Genomic DNA, 19,401 nt, shown 5'->3' with positions numbered 1-19,401 from the left:
CAATTGTTTTGCGGGCTATGCCATGCAGTGGAATCCACTCTTCTAAGATGGCCAACGAATGGGTCGCCCCAAGGGCACGAGTGCGAGCATCTCAGGAGGTCGAAGGGGTAGCTTAAGGGCATTCAGGTAACGGCGGGCGATGGCGCGTAGGTGTGACGTGCTATCCCCCACCAACGGGTGAAAGGCAACCATATATATTTTCTGATTTTTTAAATACCAACTTAAGGTCTTCCTTCTAGTATCATGTAGCAATTTTCAGAAAATTGGTGAACTCTGCATCTGGTTGATCCTCTTCAAAATATCACCCAAGTTGAAGAAAACGGGCGTTCTGGAGGCTTTCGATATCATTGTCAGGGGGCATGTGCATATCCCAGAAATCAATCATTTGATAGCTGAAGGTTGTAACTGTGAAGCCTGCTCCCTTTCGTAATGTGCTCCTTAGCATAATAGTTTCGAAAGTTCCTAGTCTATAAATTTCTATCTCTTTTAGTTGATTTTTACGACAAGTGCTTTGATTATATTTTTCAACCCCAGCTCGATGTGCATGCCTACTTGCCCTTATGTCTACTATGGATTTCTGCCTGCGGTTACATCCTTGGATTTCTTGAGCTCCAACACAAGGTCTCCTTTCTGGGGCCAATTGATGTAGCCAGTATTTTCTCCTAAGTTGGCAAGTTCTGGATGTACACCTACTCTTCCGCGAAATCGTAGTCGATTGTTTCTAGATGACCACATCGGTCGTATCCTGCTGAAAGATAGGAGACGCATATCGTCGACTTTGCCCCCTTTTGCGCTTCCGCCTCATTGTACGGCTCAGTTATTTTCTGAGGTATATTGTCTATATGTGTTTCACCAGCAATTGCTGTCGTTCTCCTCGCTTATTTGATTTTCTAGTGAGTTGAGTCCTTTTGTCTTTTGGAGATTTGCAGTGCTGCTGAATTGGTCGACCATTGAGACAATCTCTTCCTTAATATTTTGAATGAGTATCATCTGGCTTTTCGCTCGGGACATGAGGAAAGGTGTAGATCTAGATATCGCTGGAGAAGACAACAAATGGTTCCCGAAACCCTGAAGGCACAACAGGAAAAAAAGTTTGCCAAAGACAGAACAATACGGAAGGTGGCGGTTCAAATCTCACTGGTGGCAGTGGAATTTGTATCGTGACTTGACGTCGGATACCAGTCGACTCAGCTGTGAATGAGTACCTGAGTCAAATCAGGGTAATAATCTCGGGCGAGCGCAATGCTGACCACATTGCCTCCTAGTGTACCGTTACGGTCTTGAATGAAGTGCTCTAACACACTTCAAGGCCCTGATCCAATATGGATTGTTGCGCCAACGATTATTATTATTATTATTAAAAACAGAACAATCTTCTACTACTTTTTAATATTAATTTTTAGTAATTATTCCCTGGTGAATCGTCCTTTTTTGTAAGGTTTACCTAATTTTCGGACTTGTTTTGAATTCCTTTCGAGTCTTAGAGTCGCAGTTCATATGCATATTACGGAGGTATTTTCACCTGTTCGATGATCTTCTGGAACAGCCATTTTTTTTCTTTTTTAAAGATTGCTGGTACCCCATTTGTTTCCATTTTTCGCCATTCCACCTTTGGGCAGGCGTCACTTGAATTCTTCCCCCTGAAGGTGTCATCTGAGTTTCTTTGTCTCCACTGTTACTTTACGTTACGATGTAGGATAGATTCAAAAGGGGACCAGACGGCTTACAGTTTCATACTAGGGCAAAGGCAACCCATCAGACGCTGCCTCACCTCTGCCCTGGGTGCAACTTGATTAAGCGGTTTGCAGTTCGCAAAACCAGTCGACTCAGCTGTGAATGAGTACCTGAGTCAAATCAGGGTAATAATCTCGGGCGAGCGCAATGCTGACCACATTGCCTCCCACAGTGTACTGTGGTGTACCGTTACGGTCTTGAATGAAGTGCTCTAACACACTTCAAGGCCTTGATCCAATATGGATTGTTGCGCCAACGATTATTATTATTATTATTATTAAAACATGTTTTCATCGATTTTTGATACTATATGCCCGAAGAGAGGGGTCCGTAGCCCAAAAACGTGGGGGCAATATGCTCTCCATTTGGTCCGGTCCAGCATCAAGTGGATGAATAAAGCAAGGCCAATAAAGTCTGCTAGATATTTTGGTGATCCTCTATAAGAAATGTCACTTCCTTCAGCTCATTGATCCTCCGCTTCTTTCCATCAACACACCTTTGTTGATCTGATCAATGGTGACTTGACGGGCGTGCAATTTTTCATCAAAGTATTGAGGGTTATAAGGAAGAACACATACGACTGGGATGAAAGGAAATCCAGGAATGACTTTTAGGTAAACTTAACGGTACCCATGGTGAAGTTAGTTCTACTTCATATTTTCAAAGGGTCAATGATCCCTCTCGGCAATCAATAATTTTTTTGGGAAGAAGTTACATGACCTTTGAAGAATAGCAATTTGTCGATGTCAGGCTGACAAAGTTATGTGGGGTGAAATTAGGTCGTCCACCAAAGTGATTCTCTCCTCTTTATCGTATCTCTCCTTTTGCCGCTAGTCATTTTTCTTTGATCAGAAAGTCATGCGCTTGCAATTGAGGATACACCTTTCTGGGTCCTTTTTTCCGAGATGCTTTAATTCATTTTCGGAAGAAGTTCAATTCTCCTCCTTGAGTTCTGTTCTTGGGGCTACGCGAAGTCTGCTGATCAAGTTATATGTGGAAGGGTTTAAAGAAATTGTAGGAGATCATTCAACGGACGAACTATCGTGCATGGTTATCAGTAATCAAAGGAGAGAAGTGAGAGGAACGTTATGCTAGTTGAAACAGGACTCTCTATATGCAAAAAAAGAATGAAAAAAAAAAACAACAGATTTTCTAACCAAATAATTTCTAATGTAGTTGACAGTTTGTTTCTAGTTTTAAGGTAAATTTATAATTTACGAATTAGTCATTTAGCTCCTAAGTATCTTTCACTTTTGTGATGCGAAGTCCTAGTTGTCAAAAAAATATTGAAGTATCTCTACCTGTATCCTTTGGTAACGTCAAGTTCGCATGTGTCAGCCTGCAGTTGTAGTGACCAAAAGAATGTTGGTCATTCCAGCGGATTCTATAAAGGGTCCTTCTCCAAGATTCAGATTTTGTCAGTCATATTGGTAGAATTAGAATCTCCCAAAAGTGATTTTTCTTCTTTCAATTCTCTTAGCTGATCTTGAAGAAATTTATAGTATTTCTTGTAGCGATTGATTAAGTGTGTGTTTTCCCAAATTAATCTCCTTGTGACGAACCCTTCTAACTCTATAATCATTGTATCGATATCGCTCTCTATGATTAGCTCTGCCTGATTTGTGTTTTTAGTGGGTTTTGTCGGTAAAGTCTCTTCGTATTTTCGGATCTTTTCAAGCCAGTTATACTTAGGTCGACTGATACGTACCGTAGGATTAGGACTGTTCCAGTTGTCCATGGCGAATTCCTCCTCCAGGGAATCATCAACACGAAAATTGAATTGGCGCAAACGGTCTGAATTAGATCGGATGAATTGAGTAAGGTTTTCGTTTTCTTTACTAATAATTAGGGTTTTTTGGTCGTCAGTTAGTTGAGTTTCGAGGGTAACACTTTCGGCTGGTTTGAAGGTTTTATCACTACCGGTGACGGAGGGGTCGTTATTGTTTCCTAAATTGCTGATTTGATAGAGCAATTGATGCTTAGTGTTCGCTCTCAAATGATTGCTGCGCCGCAGGATGTGGTCACGAAAATTCGCTTTTATATCATCAGATAGGGGTCGACATAATAAATCTGCATGCATATCTTTGATCATGCTTTCTAGATTCTGACTTTCACTAAAGTGGATTGATAGTTCACCGGGAGATGTGTCGCAATTATTCTGAAAATGAAACCTTGTAAAATACTTTCTACGATAGATAAGACGTCGTGTCTAACTTGCGTCAAAAATTCCCACCCAATTTTAGAAGGGAGGCTACTTACATTGACTTCCACTTTTGACAAATTCATATCATCCAGTTTCAATCTTTTTGTATTTTGAATCGATGCTGCGGCATACATTTTGGATTTAGTTTATTTCTTGGATTTTGATTGAACTTCTCCTCGTCTTTTATGATTTATCGATCAAGAACTGTAGATCCAGATGTCGGTTTGTCAAAACAGTCACGAAAAGACACAGATTTAGATTGCAATAATAAGACCGACACTCAGAAAAGTCACACAATTCAGTAGCCAAACGGTGTAACTACTTCTAGCTACTAACTCCCAGTCGTATTCTGTTCCAAAAATATTTCGACTCCTATTTAGAAAACTGTTTAATTTAGGTCCGCCTTTGGAATTCTCCCGTTAAAAGTTTCCAAACCATGCAGAATGGAATAAAGAGCCATGGAGCGACAATACTCCCTTCTCACTAAATTTTCTCTTCCTGAAATATTCTCTTAGTAAATGAACGAGTTCATTACACTTCAGGCCAGCCCTCTTCCATCCACTTCGACCGTTAAAATTCAAATTTTTAAATAGGCTTCGCATTAAATGGGCGCCTGGTTTTACCTGGAAATTTATGATCATTAGAGGACCTTGTGTATCAGTTAAAAAGGTAAATTGTTATTTTGTGTGGCCGGTGTGGTATGCATTCTGGCCTGTAGTAATAAACGAAAGGGGTTTGAAAGAACCTTCATTATTCTGTCATTACACAGCTGCGTGATTGTGTCATAATGACTTAAAAATGGGCAAAAAATAAGTTTGCAAAATTCTAACAATTAAGCCTGGGAAGTACAGTATTCCTCGTGATTTTCCTACCTTGAAATATTTGGCCTGACTTTATTTTTGGTGCTAAGGCTTTGTTGCTGTCTTCGTTCTTTTTTAGGATCTGAAGTGGATGAAATGCAACACTTTCCTCTTCTCGCGGTCATCGGCACCTCGGAAACTTGACGGAGAGTCCCAGTATGGATCTCCATTTATGCCATAGCCAACCAAGAATTTGCAATCCAACATTTTCAAAAATTTCGTCTATCAATCTTTAGAGATGCTAAAACCTGTGCACAAGAGATTCATTGATCCGACTTTTAGGGATTTAAGTCTCTAACTATGGGATGAGTGGGTTCTCGTCTAAAAGACTTATCTAACCCCATTTGTGGTGTCAGCGTCTTGATGTCGATCTCATGCCCCGGGTTCAATTCCTACTCCTGGTTGGTGATTGTCTAAAATGAAAATAGGACAGCGTAGCTACTGTCTTCTTAGTATAGGCCGATGGTTGCATTCGTTTGAATTATTTGTAAGTGGTAAAGCACCAACTTACTCGTGGGCCGAAAAAGGTATCAATTATAATAATCATGGAACTCCTACAAAATGAATAGGCCTAGAAAATTTAGCAGAAGATCAATCCTTTGGCAGAAGACGTCTAAGGCCGTCCAAGGGTAGTTATGGTGGGCAAGTTAAGCTTTTTTTTCGATGAAACAGATGTCCTTTTCCTAGGTTTTTGAGGATTCCGAAATCCGTTTGTCATCTTTCATCTAAGTGGTCTGCATTCCATCCTTGTTGTTTCTTTGTGTTACGAGAGCATTTTAGACTTCCTGAAGTGTTGGTAAATGCATAATATTCTCCCCTAATTCACAAAAAATCTGCTTTTCTCCACTCCGATATAAGCGGCCTCTACGTTTAATTCAAGTACGTAGGGAATCATTTATAGGATTATAATACCCTCTGGCTACCTCCGATCGTTCGATAATGCTCCACTCTTTCTATTTAAAACTGGATCCTATGGATATCACTGGCTTCACTGGCCTTTGGGATGGCATCGTCCGACAGGATGACAAGGTGCATCGTAGTCGGGAGCGAAACCTTTAGCCCGCTGATTTGCGCAATCCACGATGAACTGAGGCCCAGTGGAGGGTTCGCACCCTGAGGCACAATAACTTATTGACATCAAGACCATTTTTAGAGAGGCTAATTCTTGCTTGAAGGTTTCTGAGGCCATTATTGAACCGCTAGGTCTTACTTCTGCGATATTATCGCCCTTTGATTTTTTGAATTGAGCTTTACAGCCATCAGCGTATTTTTGATTCCGAACATCCACTTTTCTGTTCCATTGGAAAATGGAGGGAGGGTAAGCCTCGCTATGCTGGTCCTATTCAGTTGGCAGTAGATGAGATTTTCTTTCGGTTTGAGTTGGGCATGGGTATGTAGTTGTGCATTAACCTTGGTGCTCTGAACCTAATTTCGTCTTGTCTGGACGCCTATTTTCCCATGCTGTTTGTATGCTTTTATTTTTTCTTGTATGGTTCATATATATCTCATGAATATGGCGGTAATAAATGGTTCACATGCTTAGTTAGTTAGTTTAGTTTACTGGTGCGAGCCGCAGCTCCGAGCACTTGGGCCATTGTTAGGCCCATTGTACTATCCCCGTTAATCGTCTATTCAATGGCTTCTAAGCACATTCTCCAGAGGCAGATTCTTCATTGAAGAAAACCTTGCCAAGGTATCTTCGTCTGAGATCTTAGGAGGCCGGGCAGCTAGATAAAAAGTGCAGGGCCATCTCCCCCTCTTCCTCACATTGGCTGCACATAGCCGAAACCAGTACCCCAATTTTTTCCGTATGGTAGTTTAAGGAGCAGTGTCCCGTCAAAAGTTCTATTAGGGTTTTCATGTCCCACTTCTTAAGGGATAACAAAAATGCCGCTCTAGTGGTCCTAGGCTCTTTCACAAGGATTTTCGCCTGCCGGGAATAGTCTAAATTTGTCCACTCGGCTCCGTGAATCCTTGCAATTTCACCATTCCGAGTAGACTTGACAGTAGATGGTCGGGTTCCAAGAGATGGTTCTGGCCTCACCATTGTGGATCCAGAACCTCGGCGAGCCAGTCTGTCAGCCTCCTCATTACCAGCGATGTTAGAGTGCTCCGGCACCCACATCAGGAATGTTTCGTTCAGTCGGCCAAGCTTCACCAGCACCTGATGACAACTCCACATCAACTGACTTGATATATCGTTGCTGTTTAGTGCTGACAATGCGGCTCATAGCCATTTGTCGACCATCCTTCTTTTTGCTGATTACGGCAGTGTATGCTTTTTCAAAGACGAATCTGGAAACCATATGATCGGCCGGCATCAGGGCTACCGGATGTTTGTCAACAAATTTTCAGATAGACGCATGACCGCGCTGCTTTCCGTTTCACCTCCAAGTCAATGGGGGGGGGGGGTAAATTTAGGATAGCTTCAAGTGCTGCAGTCGGCATACAGTCGGCATCTTTAGGTCTTTCCTATCGCATTCCTACAACACCAGAGCAATCTGCAGGATTTCTGATATTGTTCCTGGATATGGTGCTTCCACGTTAACTTGGATTCGAAGTGTACTCCTGAATACTTGACTGTTTGTGCCAGTCGGATTTCCGCCCCTGCTAAGCTGGGTAGCGTACAGCTGCCCCACCTGACGTTTCTAGTGAACATAACTAGTTCAGTCTTCCTAGCATTCAAGCGGTCACATACTGTGTCAGCAAACTTACCGGCAATTATTACGGTTAGGTCGTCCACAAATGCTTGCGCGAAGACTCCACATGCTTAGTGTGTCCAATTATTCTGTGATTTTCTAATCCACTCTGCTAAGCATGAGGTATATGGCTGGTTAACAGGTATACCATTCTATTGCGAGTTCTGTCCTAGTGCCGATATTGTTGCTTCAGGAAAACTGTGGATACCTGGTCTCACCACTTCTCTGTTCCAGTCTCGATCCTACGCCTAAATTGTTCAGTTCATCTGTTAGAGCTACGATCATAGGCTAGGATAACGAACCACACCTCCAAGGCTGCCATCTTTCTTGAAAATGGGAAACTAGATCTAAAAATGTTGTTGGTTTTGTTTAGGAGAAAGCAGAAGTTGCAATATCATGCGTACCTATATCTATGAGTGGAGATACTAATCTAGTTGGAGGATCGGATAAAAAATGGAGGCGAATTCTATCTCGAGCGGAATAATTATGCCCACTGTTTCAGCGTTCACAAAAAGATAGAGAAAGAAAGTCGTAATGTAAAGGAAGTGAAAGGATTTTGGCTTGCAGGCCTAGACCGGATACCGGTTGTTGCGCCGTTGATGATGATGAAAAGGACTTTAGGTTACCGAAAACGTTAGCCACCATTAAGTCGCCATGAATGACTACAAAACGAAATACATGGTGGCAACGTCAGCACCAACATTCAAAGAAGCAATGCATCAAATGGCACCTGTCAAATGAGAACAACAAAGATAGAAGACTACAACTTCCTTACTAAAGGCGGTCCCGATCGAATACCGGTCGTTGATAGAACAGAGGGAGATAAAGCGAAAGGAATGCAAAAAACGCTGGGGTATGACTCTAAGAATGCTGTGACCAAAATGTCATTGAAAGTGACAGCAAAGAGCAGGAAAAAATGCAAAGGAAGGCAGAAGATGGCGATAATATCACTGGCAAGGTACTGTTTGGGGGCAGGGTTTTAAAACAAAGACCCCCCCTAAAAAGTCCAAATATAATCGGAAAAAAACGAAGCCTTCCTATGCTATAGACTAGAGAGTTAGATTCTCCCTTCGATCCTAGTTTTCGGAGTTTATGTATGACTTGGGTTGAGGTCGCAATCCATTAGGAGGTTGCTTCGTACAGGTTAGGCATGTTGAGTGGTGGAGTTTCCCGGGTCGTACTGTTCTGTCGTGGCCTTTGAGAATGGACGAAATAATCTGACCCTCTATTTTAGCAAGTTCTAGTTTATCAACGGATCGAGAGACAGAAGAGCATTTAGCCACAGCCACAGGCTAGAGAGCCGCTTACCCGGTGACCCCGAGGGTTGCAGAGGCCGCTTTGTGGATTGTGTCTTTCATTTGGTTCCATGATTCTTCCACATTCGTAATGGTTGGCAATTGTATGACTGAGATCGTTTCTTCTTTCTTCTCACCAAATCGCCACCATTTAATACGTCGCGGGCCAGAGCGTTCCTCGCGCTGTATTATCGGTGGCTTAATTCGCAGGACGGCAATCAACGGCCGATGTTGAGGTGCGATGGTCTCATAGGGAACGACTTTGCAATCAGTGACAGTGGTAAAATGTTGGCGTCTTATGAAAATATAGTCGATTTGTGTTTTACTGTTCCCACTATAAAATGTGTCCGGATAGCTGAGTGGTTAGAGCACAAGGCTGTCGTACGGAAGGTCGCGGTTCAAATCTCGCTGGTGGCAGAGGGATTTGTATCGTGATTTGACGTCGGATACCAGTCGACTCAGCTGTGAATGAGTACCTGAGTCAAATCAGGGTAATAATCTCGGGCGAGCGCAATGCTGACCACATTGTCTCCTACAGTCTACTGTAGTGTACCGTTACGGTCTTGAATGAAGTGCTCTAACACACTTCAAGGCCCTGATCCAATATGGATTGTTGTGTCAACGATTATTATTATTACTATAAAATGTAGGAGGATGAGACAATCGTTTGATGAACCATGTATTCGTAAGTACAAGGTTATGGGTGTCCGCAAAATCGATTATACGCTCACCACCCTCATTGCGCGCTCCAAACCCCTTTCCTCCATGTCACCTGTTACCGTCTGTCTTTTCACCCACATGACCATTAAAGTCGCCGGCAATGATTATATAGTCATCAGCAGGCACGTGGCAAGTCTTTTCATCGAGAAGTTGCCAGAAGGCATCTTTCTCGGCATCAGGTCGACCTGTCTGTGGTGCGTACGCGGTGAAGAAGTGAATAGTGCGATCAGCTGATATAATGGTGAGCTTCATCAGCCGATCATCAAATCGGTCGACTTCTTTAATGGCATCACGGAAACCCTCTGAGATGGCAATGGCAACACCATATTGAGTGTGGTGGTTACCAAAATAGAGAAGTTTATAGCAATTTTTACCGCGTTCACGTTCAATGTCGCAGCTTTTGGCACCAGACCATCGGGTTACTTGCAGAGCGCAGATATCAATGCGCCTTTTCCGAAGGGCTCTTGCGAGTTCCTCGGTCTTTCCAGTTAGGGTACCAACATTTAGCGTGCAGACACGTATTTGTTTTGTTCGTTGTGTTCGGACTAACTTGCTTACGTCCTGACGCCGTCCATGCGTCAAGAACCCTTGCCCATTTCCCGACAGGAGCGGGGCCCGTCCTGTCGCGTCGACTGTGGTGGACGTCCTAGCATTTCTCTGAGGCTTGTGCCTCAATCCGATCATCATGTTTGTAACGACATTGTATGCATTTTCTTGATCGACCTGTCGCGGGGCCTGTCACCAAGAGAGACCAGGTAGGGTATAGCATAGTAGAGTAACTCCAACTATACTCTATTTATCTCTTTCCCTGATCTCAGCATTTTATTTTTGTTTTACTGAGGATAGTACAGAGTTCGTTGCATCAAACCCTCCTCCATTAGCTGGGATTGGGATCAGCATACTATGTTAATAGCATGGCGGAGTTTGAAAATAGTCCCAATTAGAGGTGCCAAAACTTTTTGACAGGGAATGGCCGGCGCAATTTTTTAACGAGAGGGGGACCTTCCCCTTGCATATTCTCTCCATTCTGCCTTTTTAACGGGGTAGAATTGAAAATTCCCACTGGATGATCTAAAGAAACCCATCGAGAGACCGTCGAGAGTTTTCAACGGAATTCAAAAGTGGGGACCTTCCTCTTTCCTTCCATTAGCCTTTCCCTCCTCATGAGATGGGGTTGAAAATTTAACTTTTGCCGGATTCGTAATGCGGGATGTGTCTGCAAGGAGTTTTATACCTTTCATTGGCTGTAAGGATAAGTTAGGGCAATCTTTTGACATTTCAAATGATGAAAATTAACTGGGCGGACTATCGCCAAAGGCCGACCGTGAACGCCTTGAATAAAAATCAGTTCAGATTGTAATTTGGTTACTTTTAACAACCATGATTTCATCTATCTTTGGTCAGTGTTTCTGCGGTTAATAACCTGAAAAAGTAATTCCGTGGGACTAAAAACAAATTTATTTCCATGGCATATTCCCTGAAAACGCATCTTTTACCTATAAATTCTTCTTCTGGAGTTTTACCAAGTTGAAGGTGGGACTGTTTGTGTTTGTTTGGGTAATCCCGATTCCTCTTTAACCACAAGCACGCTAGTAACCAATAAATCCACAAGAATGAAAACTTTTCCTACGATTTAGGTGAGTGAACATGAATTCAGTTTTAAATTTGTTGATTCATCAAAATGCACACGCTCCGCATCTACTAGAATCTAACATCCGGACCTTCATCAAAAACCTTCATGGCGTCAATGAGAAAAGAAATTAAATGGAAAAAAAATGCATAATGATTCAGGGAAAATCCGATAAACCTTCTCAGTTGCTTTGAAATAATTCTGGTAATTCGTTACAGAAATTTTGGGTCAAATCTTTGTCCAGATATTGAGGCCATTTGCGGCCGAGGGTAGACAATTTCAAGATTTTCAAAAGAAATCTAATTACCCAACAAAGACTATAATTTCCGTTGACTTAAATTTATTTAAATAATTTCGCTCAGCTTTTATTACGATTTCGAAGAATCAAAAAATGATAAACGCTTTCAAAAAGATGGAATTCCTTTTATTTGCCTCATTGTATCTTTAGGCACAAATAAGAGGGCGATAAGGCCCAACAAGTTTCTGGTGATTTTTTATTATCATCTAGAAATTAAGGCGGCTTTTTTTCATTCATTTCATACGAAACCAGAAGTGCTCATCAGTCTATTGGAATATGTATAAAAAAGATACAAGATGATTGAAAAAAATAGGTTCGTTGACCATCCAATGAATGTTAAATAGATCACGTATGAAATACAGATATATATTCTGAATTAAATAAAGAGACTCATGAAAATTCGGTGTTTTATAAAAGTGTGACTATTTCTATTTAAATTTTCGATTCCGGAATCTTTTTTTATTTTATTTAATTTTTGGAAAATTCAAGAAAATTCCTAAATAAATTAGAAATTTATGAATTCTAGAGAATCCGGTAATAAATAATGTAATGTAAGGAACCAGTTTTTTTACTTTTGTTAAAATTTTTCCACATGTTTAAACAATCAACATTGGAAGATATTTATTTAGTATCTAATTTATGGCTGTCAGGATGCGTGTCCATATTTCAAAAAGAAGGTTAACAAACAATTTATATTATCATCGCATGGACTTTATTATAATTAAAATTATTTATCTTAAAGCAAAGACCAAAAAAAAACAACAAAATGCAATATGATCCCCCATTATTTCTAATATGACTATGCACATCTAAAATTAAATACTAAATGGCAGAATTATATTCAATAATTCTACCAGAATGATAACCTCCAAGGAAAAACCTTGTTTGAACAAATCTAATACTGAATAATACGGAAGTTGATTTTTCTTGCTTGGATATTGAGGAGTGACTTTATGCTTCTTAGATATCGTGCCCGTTATTTGTTACTTATAGTCATTATCAAAAAGATATAGATATATCGCTGCATAATTGAAATAGTGATATTTGCAGGAATGTACACTAAATGCTAAGTACCATTTAACATTTAAGGTTTCAAAGCTTTAATAAGCTCCGCAGATGGGGTTGTGATGCTATAGGAGGCAAGAACCAGGATGAGGTCACCTCCCTTACAAGTTATGGCGCGTCAAAATGGCTTTTTTAAGGTTCTGTTTGCAAAACAAAACCTTATTATAATAAAATCAGTTCAATGCCTGTCTGGCTGTTTTTTTTTTATGGATGGAGGTGGACATCTTACAAAGACACTGCCGCGCCAGGTTGCAGCAGCGTGTGGGTTTCTCACTCACTGAAATCACCCCCACTTTCTCCTTCTTCCTTCCCCGCGGAACCGCCGTAAAGCATTACTTCACGGGGTAGACTGCGCTTTAAGCGTTCTTCGCGTCCTCTTTGCGCGCTCCGCTCTTCCAAGTTCCTCCTGTATACTTTTGATTGCGGAGTTCACTGCACATCAGTTTCCCTTCGACTTCAACATTTCCCCGACGATGTTCTGCGGGCTTAGGTTGGTTTTCAGGGAGTCTTCCAGACTCCTCCTTTCTGAGAAAAATCGTGGACAGCGGAACATAACATGCGCCGGATCCTTAGGTGTGCAACCACCATGTCTTGACAGGAATTGCGTCAGATGGTAGTTAATCTCGCCGTGTCGTCGCTGGATCCACTCCTCAATGCGGGGAATCAAAGTGTGGGTCCAGCGACCCCTCTGCGAGTGGTCCCACCGTCGCTACCACTTCTCCAGTGACTCTCGCCTTGCCGCCCTTCGGTATTCTGCATCCTTTTCAGGAGGATCCATTTTCCTTTTCTTGTACAGGCAGCGTGTTTCACTTGCCAGAATGTCTATCGGGATCATTCCCGCAATAACACACGCTGCCTCGCCTGATATTGTTCTTAGCGTCACTAAGTGGTAAATCATATTTACCCTCCTACGATTACTCTCACACGCTAGTGCTTCTTTCCACACTGGTGCCGCGTATAATAGTGTGGAGCGAACCACTCCGGCTACAAGTAATCTGCGACTGTATCTTGGGCCTCCAATGTTAGGCATCATCCGCGCTAATGATACGCTGGTATTTGCCGCTTTCTCACAGGCATAGTCCAGATGTCCCTTGAAATTGATTTTAGCGTCAATCATCACCCCTAGGTATTTGATAACCGGTTTCGAAGTGATGACGTGACTACCAACACGAATATTAACCGTATTCCTCTTCCTACGATTAGTGATCAAGACCGCCTCCGTCTTTTGTTCCACTAGGTCAAGCTGAGCCATCTCCAGCCACACTTTTATGGCGCTAATGGTTTCGTTAGCGTACATTTCCACGTCTTCAGGTTGTTTCGTGACGACAACTACAGCTAGATCATCTGCGAAACCGATTATCTTGCCCTCCTGGTTTAGTGAATCATAATTTCACTTGGTTTTTCCAAAGAAATTATGGAGGAATTCCTGGAGTTGTTCGAAGGGGGGTTTACAATTTGAGAGGAGTTCTACGTTCAACAAACCTTAGCTGCTATGTGAAATGGAAGTTACTAAATGGTATGTTCGTAGATCAACAAATCAGAATATCTACAAAAAAAGTTGATTGGCGGTGAATATTTAATTATATTTGACCTTAACTCAATAAATGACTTCTTAGCCCAAAACTCGACTGACGGTTTCGTTCAGCACAGAGGCAACTTACCAGATGCTGCCTTGCATGTGCCTTGGCGTGATTATTTATTTTTTCATTGATTTGACTGAGAATTTATTAGACGAAGGTGGTCTAATTCAGGCTTCAGCTGAGCGAAGCAAAGATAATTTTTGGATTAAGAGAGCACCGGAGTACCGGAGTCCGGAACCACTCGATGACCGGCCAGATCAATTGGGAAGCTATTATTTTTTTGTTTTCTTGTCGATATATAGTAGGTGGATTTGGTCGGAGTTTTGGTGATATCACCGAGGCAGCGTGTTTTTTTTCTGGACAATCAAGCTACAACCAAGTATGCTGTCTTATACCCCGTAAGGCACTCATTTTTCGTAATCATATCGCGTTACATCACATCTTATGGAAGAGGGGGCGTATATTCAACCTTGGACTTAAGTTCTTTCATCATCATATGCCATTGGAAGCGATAGTTTTTAACATCATTCTCCTCCCTCTGAGGAGGGTTTCTGAATATAAGCGGGTTTGGAAGACTCTTCGGTGCTTCCACCTAGTCAGCCATTCTACCCTCAATTTCAGGGTTTTTCCGGTTTTATTGAGGGTACCTTTCTACTTCAATCAGGTTTCTCAGGTTCATGGTGGATACAACATCCCAGTGCGCTCTGTTGCTCCCGACCCGCAGACGACAGATGTCCAGTGCAAGCGGTGATGTAGGTCCTTAGGTCTGTCTCCAAAGAAAAACCGACGACACCGCTCGCTTCTAGATACACAATAGTAATTCTAATACTAGCAGATAGTACGAGCTCGACTGCTCTGTCGACGACTACCACGGTGCCAGGATCAGGCGAACATTCTCAGAAAGAAAAGGCTGTAGAATTAATTTAAGTTTCTGAAGTTGCGTGGTTGCACAGACTCCCGGAGAACACCCAGGTCATCTTGGCATGTGCGAACTCCGGGTTTTTGGAGGTGTTAGCAAACACTACTGACAAGATCCCCGAAGTGCATACACGCCCCGTGGTTAGTGAAGTGTCGCACGAGGCCACGGGCCAAATTACCACCCTCGCGGCTATCGTCTCTAAGCGATCGCCGACGTTGGGAGCTTTACGTTCGAGAGGTAGGTCTCGAATTCATTCGCGGTCCGCCAAGCGAAATTGGCGATCAAGTGGTGGTACGTCGGAGACAGTTTGCATCCTCACAGCACTAAAAAACTAAACTCGTTGGGAGCTTTGGCGGCGGCTACTCAGACCACAACTCCGCGCCGCCTAACCATCTAAGACCCTTTGGGCAGGCGTCATTACCTAGTCGACACAGACGCAGATGTTTCGGTCCTCCCGGTATCGCGGAATCACAAATTGATCCCGCAACAACTCAAACTAGCAGCGGCAAACTTTTCTACCATACAGATTTATGGCTACAGGAATTTCGACGAACATTTTCATGGCGTTTTGTTATAGCGGTCATCTGCAGTCTTATATTAGGCGCAGACTTTCTAGGCCACTATGGATTGCTTGCAGATCTGCAGAGCAGGTTTCTTATAGACCGCGCAACCCTCGCTCAGATCTTCAGGGAAATTTGCTACCTGCTCAACTGTCAGTCTTTCTATAATTTTTGAAAAAGTAGGCGACCCTCGTATTCGTTTGCTCCTTCGAAAATACATCAACGTAACTAACGAAAATAGTCTCTCTTAGCCAGCTATGCATGATGGACAGCCCCACTGGATCCTCTATCTTCTCGCTCCTCCATTACCACCGCAGAAACTTACTGATGCTAAGGAAGAATTTGACATACTTTTAAATCAGTGTATTTGCAGAGCATCATGTAGACCTCTGAATGCTCAGACCACCCCATACCATTCATCCATGACTTTACGCACAACCTCGTTAACTTCCAAGGGGTACCATCAAATCCTTGTAGCTGCAGAAGACATTCTGAGAGCGGCAATATGCACACCCTTCAGACTCTTCGAGTTCACACGGATTCCTTTTGGTATGTGCAGTGCTGTGCAAGCTTTTTAGAGGTTCATCCACTTTGTCCTGCGAAACCTTAACTTTAGTTTCGGGTACTTGGATGATGTTTTAGTCGCCTCTTCCTCTGAATGTGAGCATTTCGAACATCTTGAGTGCATTTTTCAACGTCTCCTTGAGGCAGGTATTTTAGTTAACATTGAAAAATGCAAATTCATTCAATAGCAAATGAAGTTTTTAGGCCACATGCTTTCTCCCGAGGGAATCCACCCGGACCCAGACAAGATTGAGAACATCACAGGCTTCCCAAAACCAAAAACAGTTAAGGATTTACGAATGTGTTTGGGCATGTTAAACTCTTACCGTTGTTTCTTGCTCAAAGCCACACAACATCAAGCCTACTTATCTCGGTCCAAGATTAAAAACTCGTGCGTGATTGCGTGGTCTACAAAGGCCGTCCAGGCATTTGAGCTAGTCAAATGACAGCTGGCGGACACTACACTCCTGGCAATCTCTTAGCTAGATGCACCCCTAGCCGTTGTCGTCGATGTCTCACACATCGCAGTAGGTGCTCCCCTTCACCAAAGGGTGAACTAAATTTGTTGGCGATTGAGCTCCTTTTTCCAGCAATTGAATACAGCTCAAAGGAACTACGGCACCTACCATCGTGAGTTATTCGCCGCTTATATGGCAATCAAATACTTCCGATATTCTCTAGAAGGTAGGCCGTTCATAGTGTTCACAGACTACAAGCCTCTTACCTTCGATTTTAAGCAGAAGCCCGATAAAGCATCCTCCCGCCAACTTCGGCTTATGAAGATAAGCCAGTTTACTTCAGACATCCAACACGCATCCGACATGGACAATGAAGTTACAGACGTTTTGTCACGTATTTAAGAAGTAAAAATCCCCCTCAGGGACAATCCCAAATATAAATTTCGGAAGTTTTCACTCTTCGGCCTAACCTTTGAAAAGGGACCTAGGCCATATATTCCGGACTGAATAAGGATGTTAACTCCGGGGCTAGGCAGTGTACCGCATACCAGCGGTGTTAAATCATCAAGCACGTACAAAAAGAAATAGGCTCATTCCCTTGGTCTACCAAGCGTTTTCACACGATCCATATCGACATCATTGGTCTCTTGCGAGATTCGCTTGGCTTCAGGTATAGCCTCATTATGATCGATAGGTTCACGCGATGGCCTGAAGCAATATCTCTGGCCGACATTTCCGCATAATCGTGCGCCGAGGCCATTTGTCTGGAATGGGTTCCATGCTTCGGAGTTCCAACTGAAGTCGTTACTGACCAGGGAATGCAATTCGAGCCTACCCTGCTCTCGAAGTTAGGTAAACTCCTAGGCTTCAAACACCATAGGAGGGCTTCATACCACCTGCAATCCAATGGGATGCTGGAACTTAGCATAGGTTACTGAAGGCCACTATAATGGCACACGATGACTCTTTGTAGTCACAACTCCTGTCTTTCGTTTTACTTGGCTTTGGTACATCCCATCGTAAAGAGTTTGCTGCCAGCTCCGCCGGGCTGGTATACGGGGAGAACTTGAGACTGCCTAGCGACCCTTGATACTAGGTCAACCTTTTCTACCACTGGACTTTTGCGTTTGTTCCGGGACGCCGTGGTCCAGCTAAAAACACCACACAGTAGCTCAATGGCAATGGGCCAAAGTTTCTGCTGTACCTTAGCTGGTGATTCCGTGTCAGCCTGGAGTACCTGGAACGTCAAAAGATTCAAATACAGAAATTGGTTCCTGTACTTGAGAGTAGTTTGGGTATCTTACCATAGATTTTAGACAACTACGTAGCAAACGCGATTATTATAGTCCTTTTGGGTCTTTGTTTTCAGCTATTGGTTTTTTTAGTTTTACTGATCCTGGTTAGATCTTATTCTTCTGTTTTAATCTTTTTTTAGTTCTCTGGTAAATCTGAGTTTGGGAAAGGCAACATCTCTCTTCAGGATAATTCTGTCTGGTTAGGGATCATTGTATCTTCTCGATGACTTTACTCTCACTGGGATATTATTTTTATTTCTTGGTTTGCCCTTTCGAACTAGAAGAGAAATTCAATGAACTGACCCCAAACTTGGAGGCTTTTGACTTTTTTTGCATGGTTGGCTCCGCCCTTTCAGGAGCATTGCTCACACGCTGGTGTAATTATTGATAGTACTAGAAACATTTGACAGTTTGTGGCCCAAATTTTACTATAAACTCAATTTCCAGCCCATTTACAAGGGTCAACAATTTCGGCTCCTTTGACGGTGACAGTGAACCTGATCGAGGAAGTTACATTTATCAATAAAGGAAACATAATCGCGAAATGGAATCATTTGAGCTCAATTAAATATTCAAATTGCGCCATCAATTCAATGCATTGTACAACAAAACTTCTTTTCAGTTTTATTAACTGACTTGAAGACTCTTTGTACATTATATCTCGGTCGGGTTAGTGAACCTCCGAGAATGGGAATACGAGTATGTGCATGGTTGAATGCATCAATTGAAGGCAATGATTGGTTTAATCGGTGACTGGTTATCAATTGGGGAGGGTTAAGACTTTATTACATGAATATCAAGTGGAATTACAGGAACAGGTTTCCTCATTCTTTTGGGTTATTTGTCAGACGATTTAATTCCGGCTTTGTTCGTAATGACCTTAAAAAATTGTTGGGAAGCAAAGTTTAAATCAGTTCATCTTAATTCATATGAGTATAAACAACTATTCTAATCAATATTTTATCTATCTCTTTTCAGGAGCAATGAAAAACGCAAGGAAAAATCCCGAGATGCGGCTAGATGTCGTCGCTCGCGTGAAACAGAAATTTTCACGGAATTGGGACAAGTTCTACCATTGCAACGCGAAGAAGTCGAACAACTTGATAAGGCTTCAATAATGCGTCTATCCATTGCGTATTTGAAAATACGTGACATGCTCAATTTGTGTAAGTATTTATTTTATTATTATTTATTTAATTATTGCTTATCAGTTGTCCCACAAATTTCGGATGCAGAAGATTTGGTGAGTTTGGGAGGTGCGGATTGGAGATCAGGTCACCTTGGTTCAGCAATTTGATTAAATTATTAGAACGAATTACTAGATTTGGATTATCATAAATATGAGGTTATGCACGGGTTTCTTTGTGAATTTAAAAAAAAACTACGTAGATCATAGGGGTATAAGCAATAAGGCCACCATTCCCAATTTTTGAAGGGCATTTTTTCAGGCAAGGCCAAGGTTCAATTTGGCGTGTCAAACCATTAAAAAAGTTTTGGTTCATCCCCCTTAATTACCAGGAC

The 19,401-nt window shown here is 42.2% G+C and overlaps 2 protein-coding genes across 4 annotated transcripts in view; one reads left to right on the top strand and one right to left on the bottom strand.

Annotated features, from left to right (window-relative positions):
• The window catches only part of LOC119651282 (protein similar), a 549,699-nt gene that overhangs the window by 134,715 nt on the left and 395,583 nt on the right, over positions 1-19,401 (top strand). For all 3 annotated transcript variants that reach the window (XM_038054794.1, XM_038054793.1, XM_038054791.1), the window contains exon 2: positions 18,859-19,046. In XM_038054794.1, the coding sequence (XP_037910722.1) occupies positions 18,859-19,046 (188 nt within the window). The remainder of the gene's footprint in view (positions 1-18,858; positions 19,047-19,401) is intronic.
• Positions 2,918-4,268, bottom strand: LOC119651283. Its single transcript, XM_038054795.1, has 2 exons — positions 3,994-4,268; positions 2,918-3,892 (listed from the first exon to the last, which is right to left on the bottom strand). Exons 1-2 carry the CDS (start codon positions 4,069-4,071, stop codon positions 3,143-3,145), a joined length of 828 nt encoding a protein of 275 aa, XP_037910723.1. The 5' UTR covers positions 4,072-4,268; the 3' UTR covers positions 2,918-3,142.

The sequence above is a fragment of the Hermetia illucens genome, chromosome 3 (genome assembly GCF_905115235.1).
Source record: "Hermetia illucens chromosome 3, iHerIll2.2.curated.20191125, whole genome shotgun sequence".
Lineage (NCBI taxonomy): Eukaryota > Metazoa > Arthropoda > Insecta > Diptera > Stratiomyidae > Hermetia > Hermetia illucens.
The sequence above is the reverse complement of the archived record's forward strand: the minus strand, read 5'-3'. Positions and strand labels throughout refer to the sequence as shown.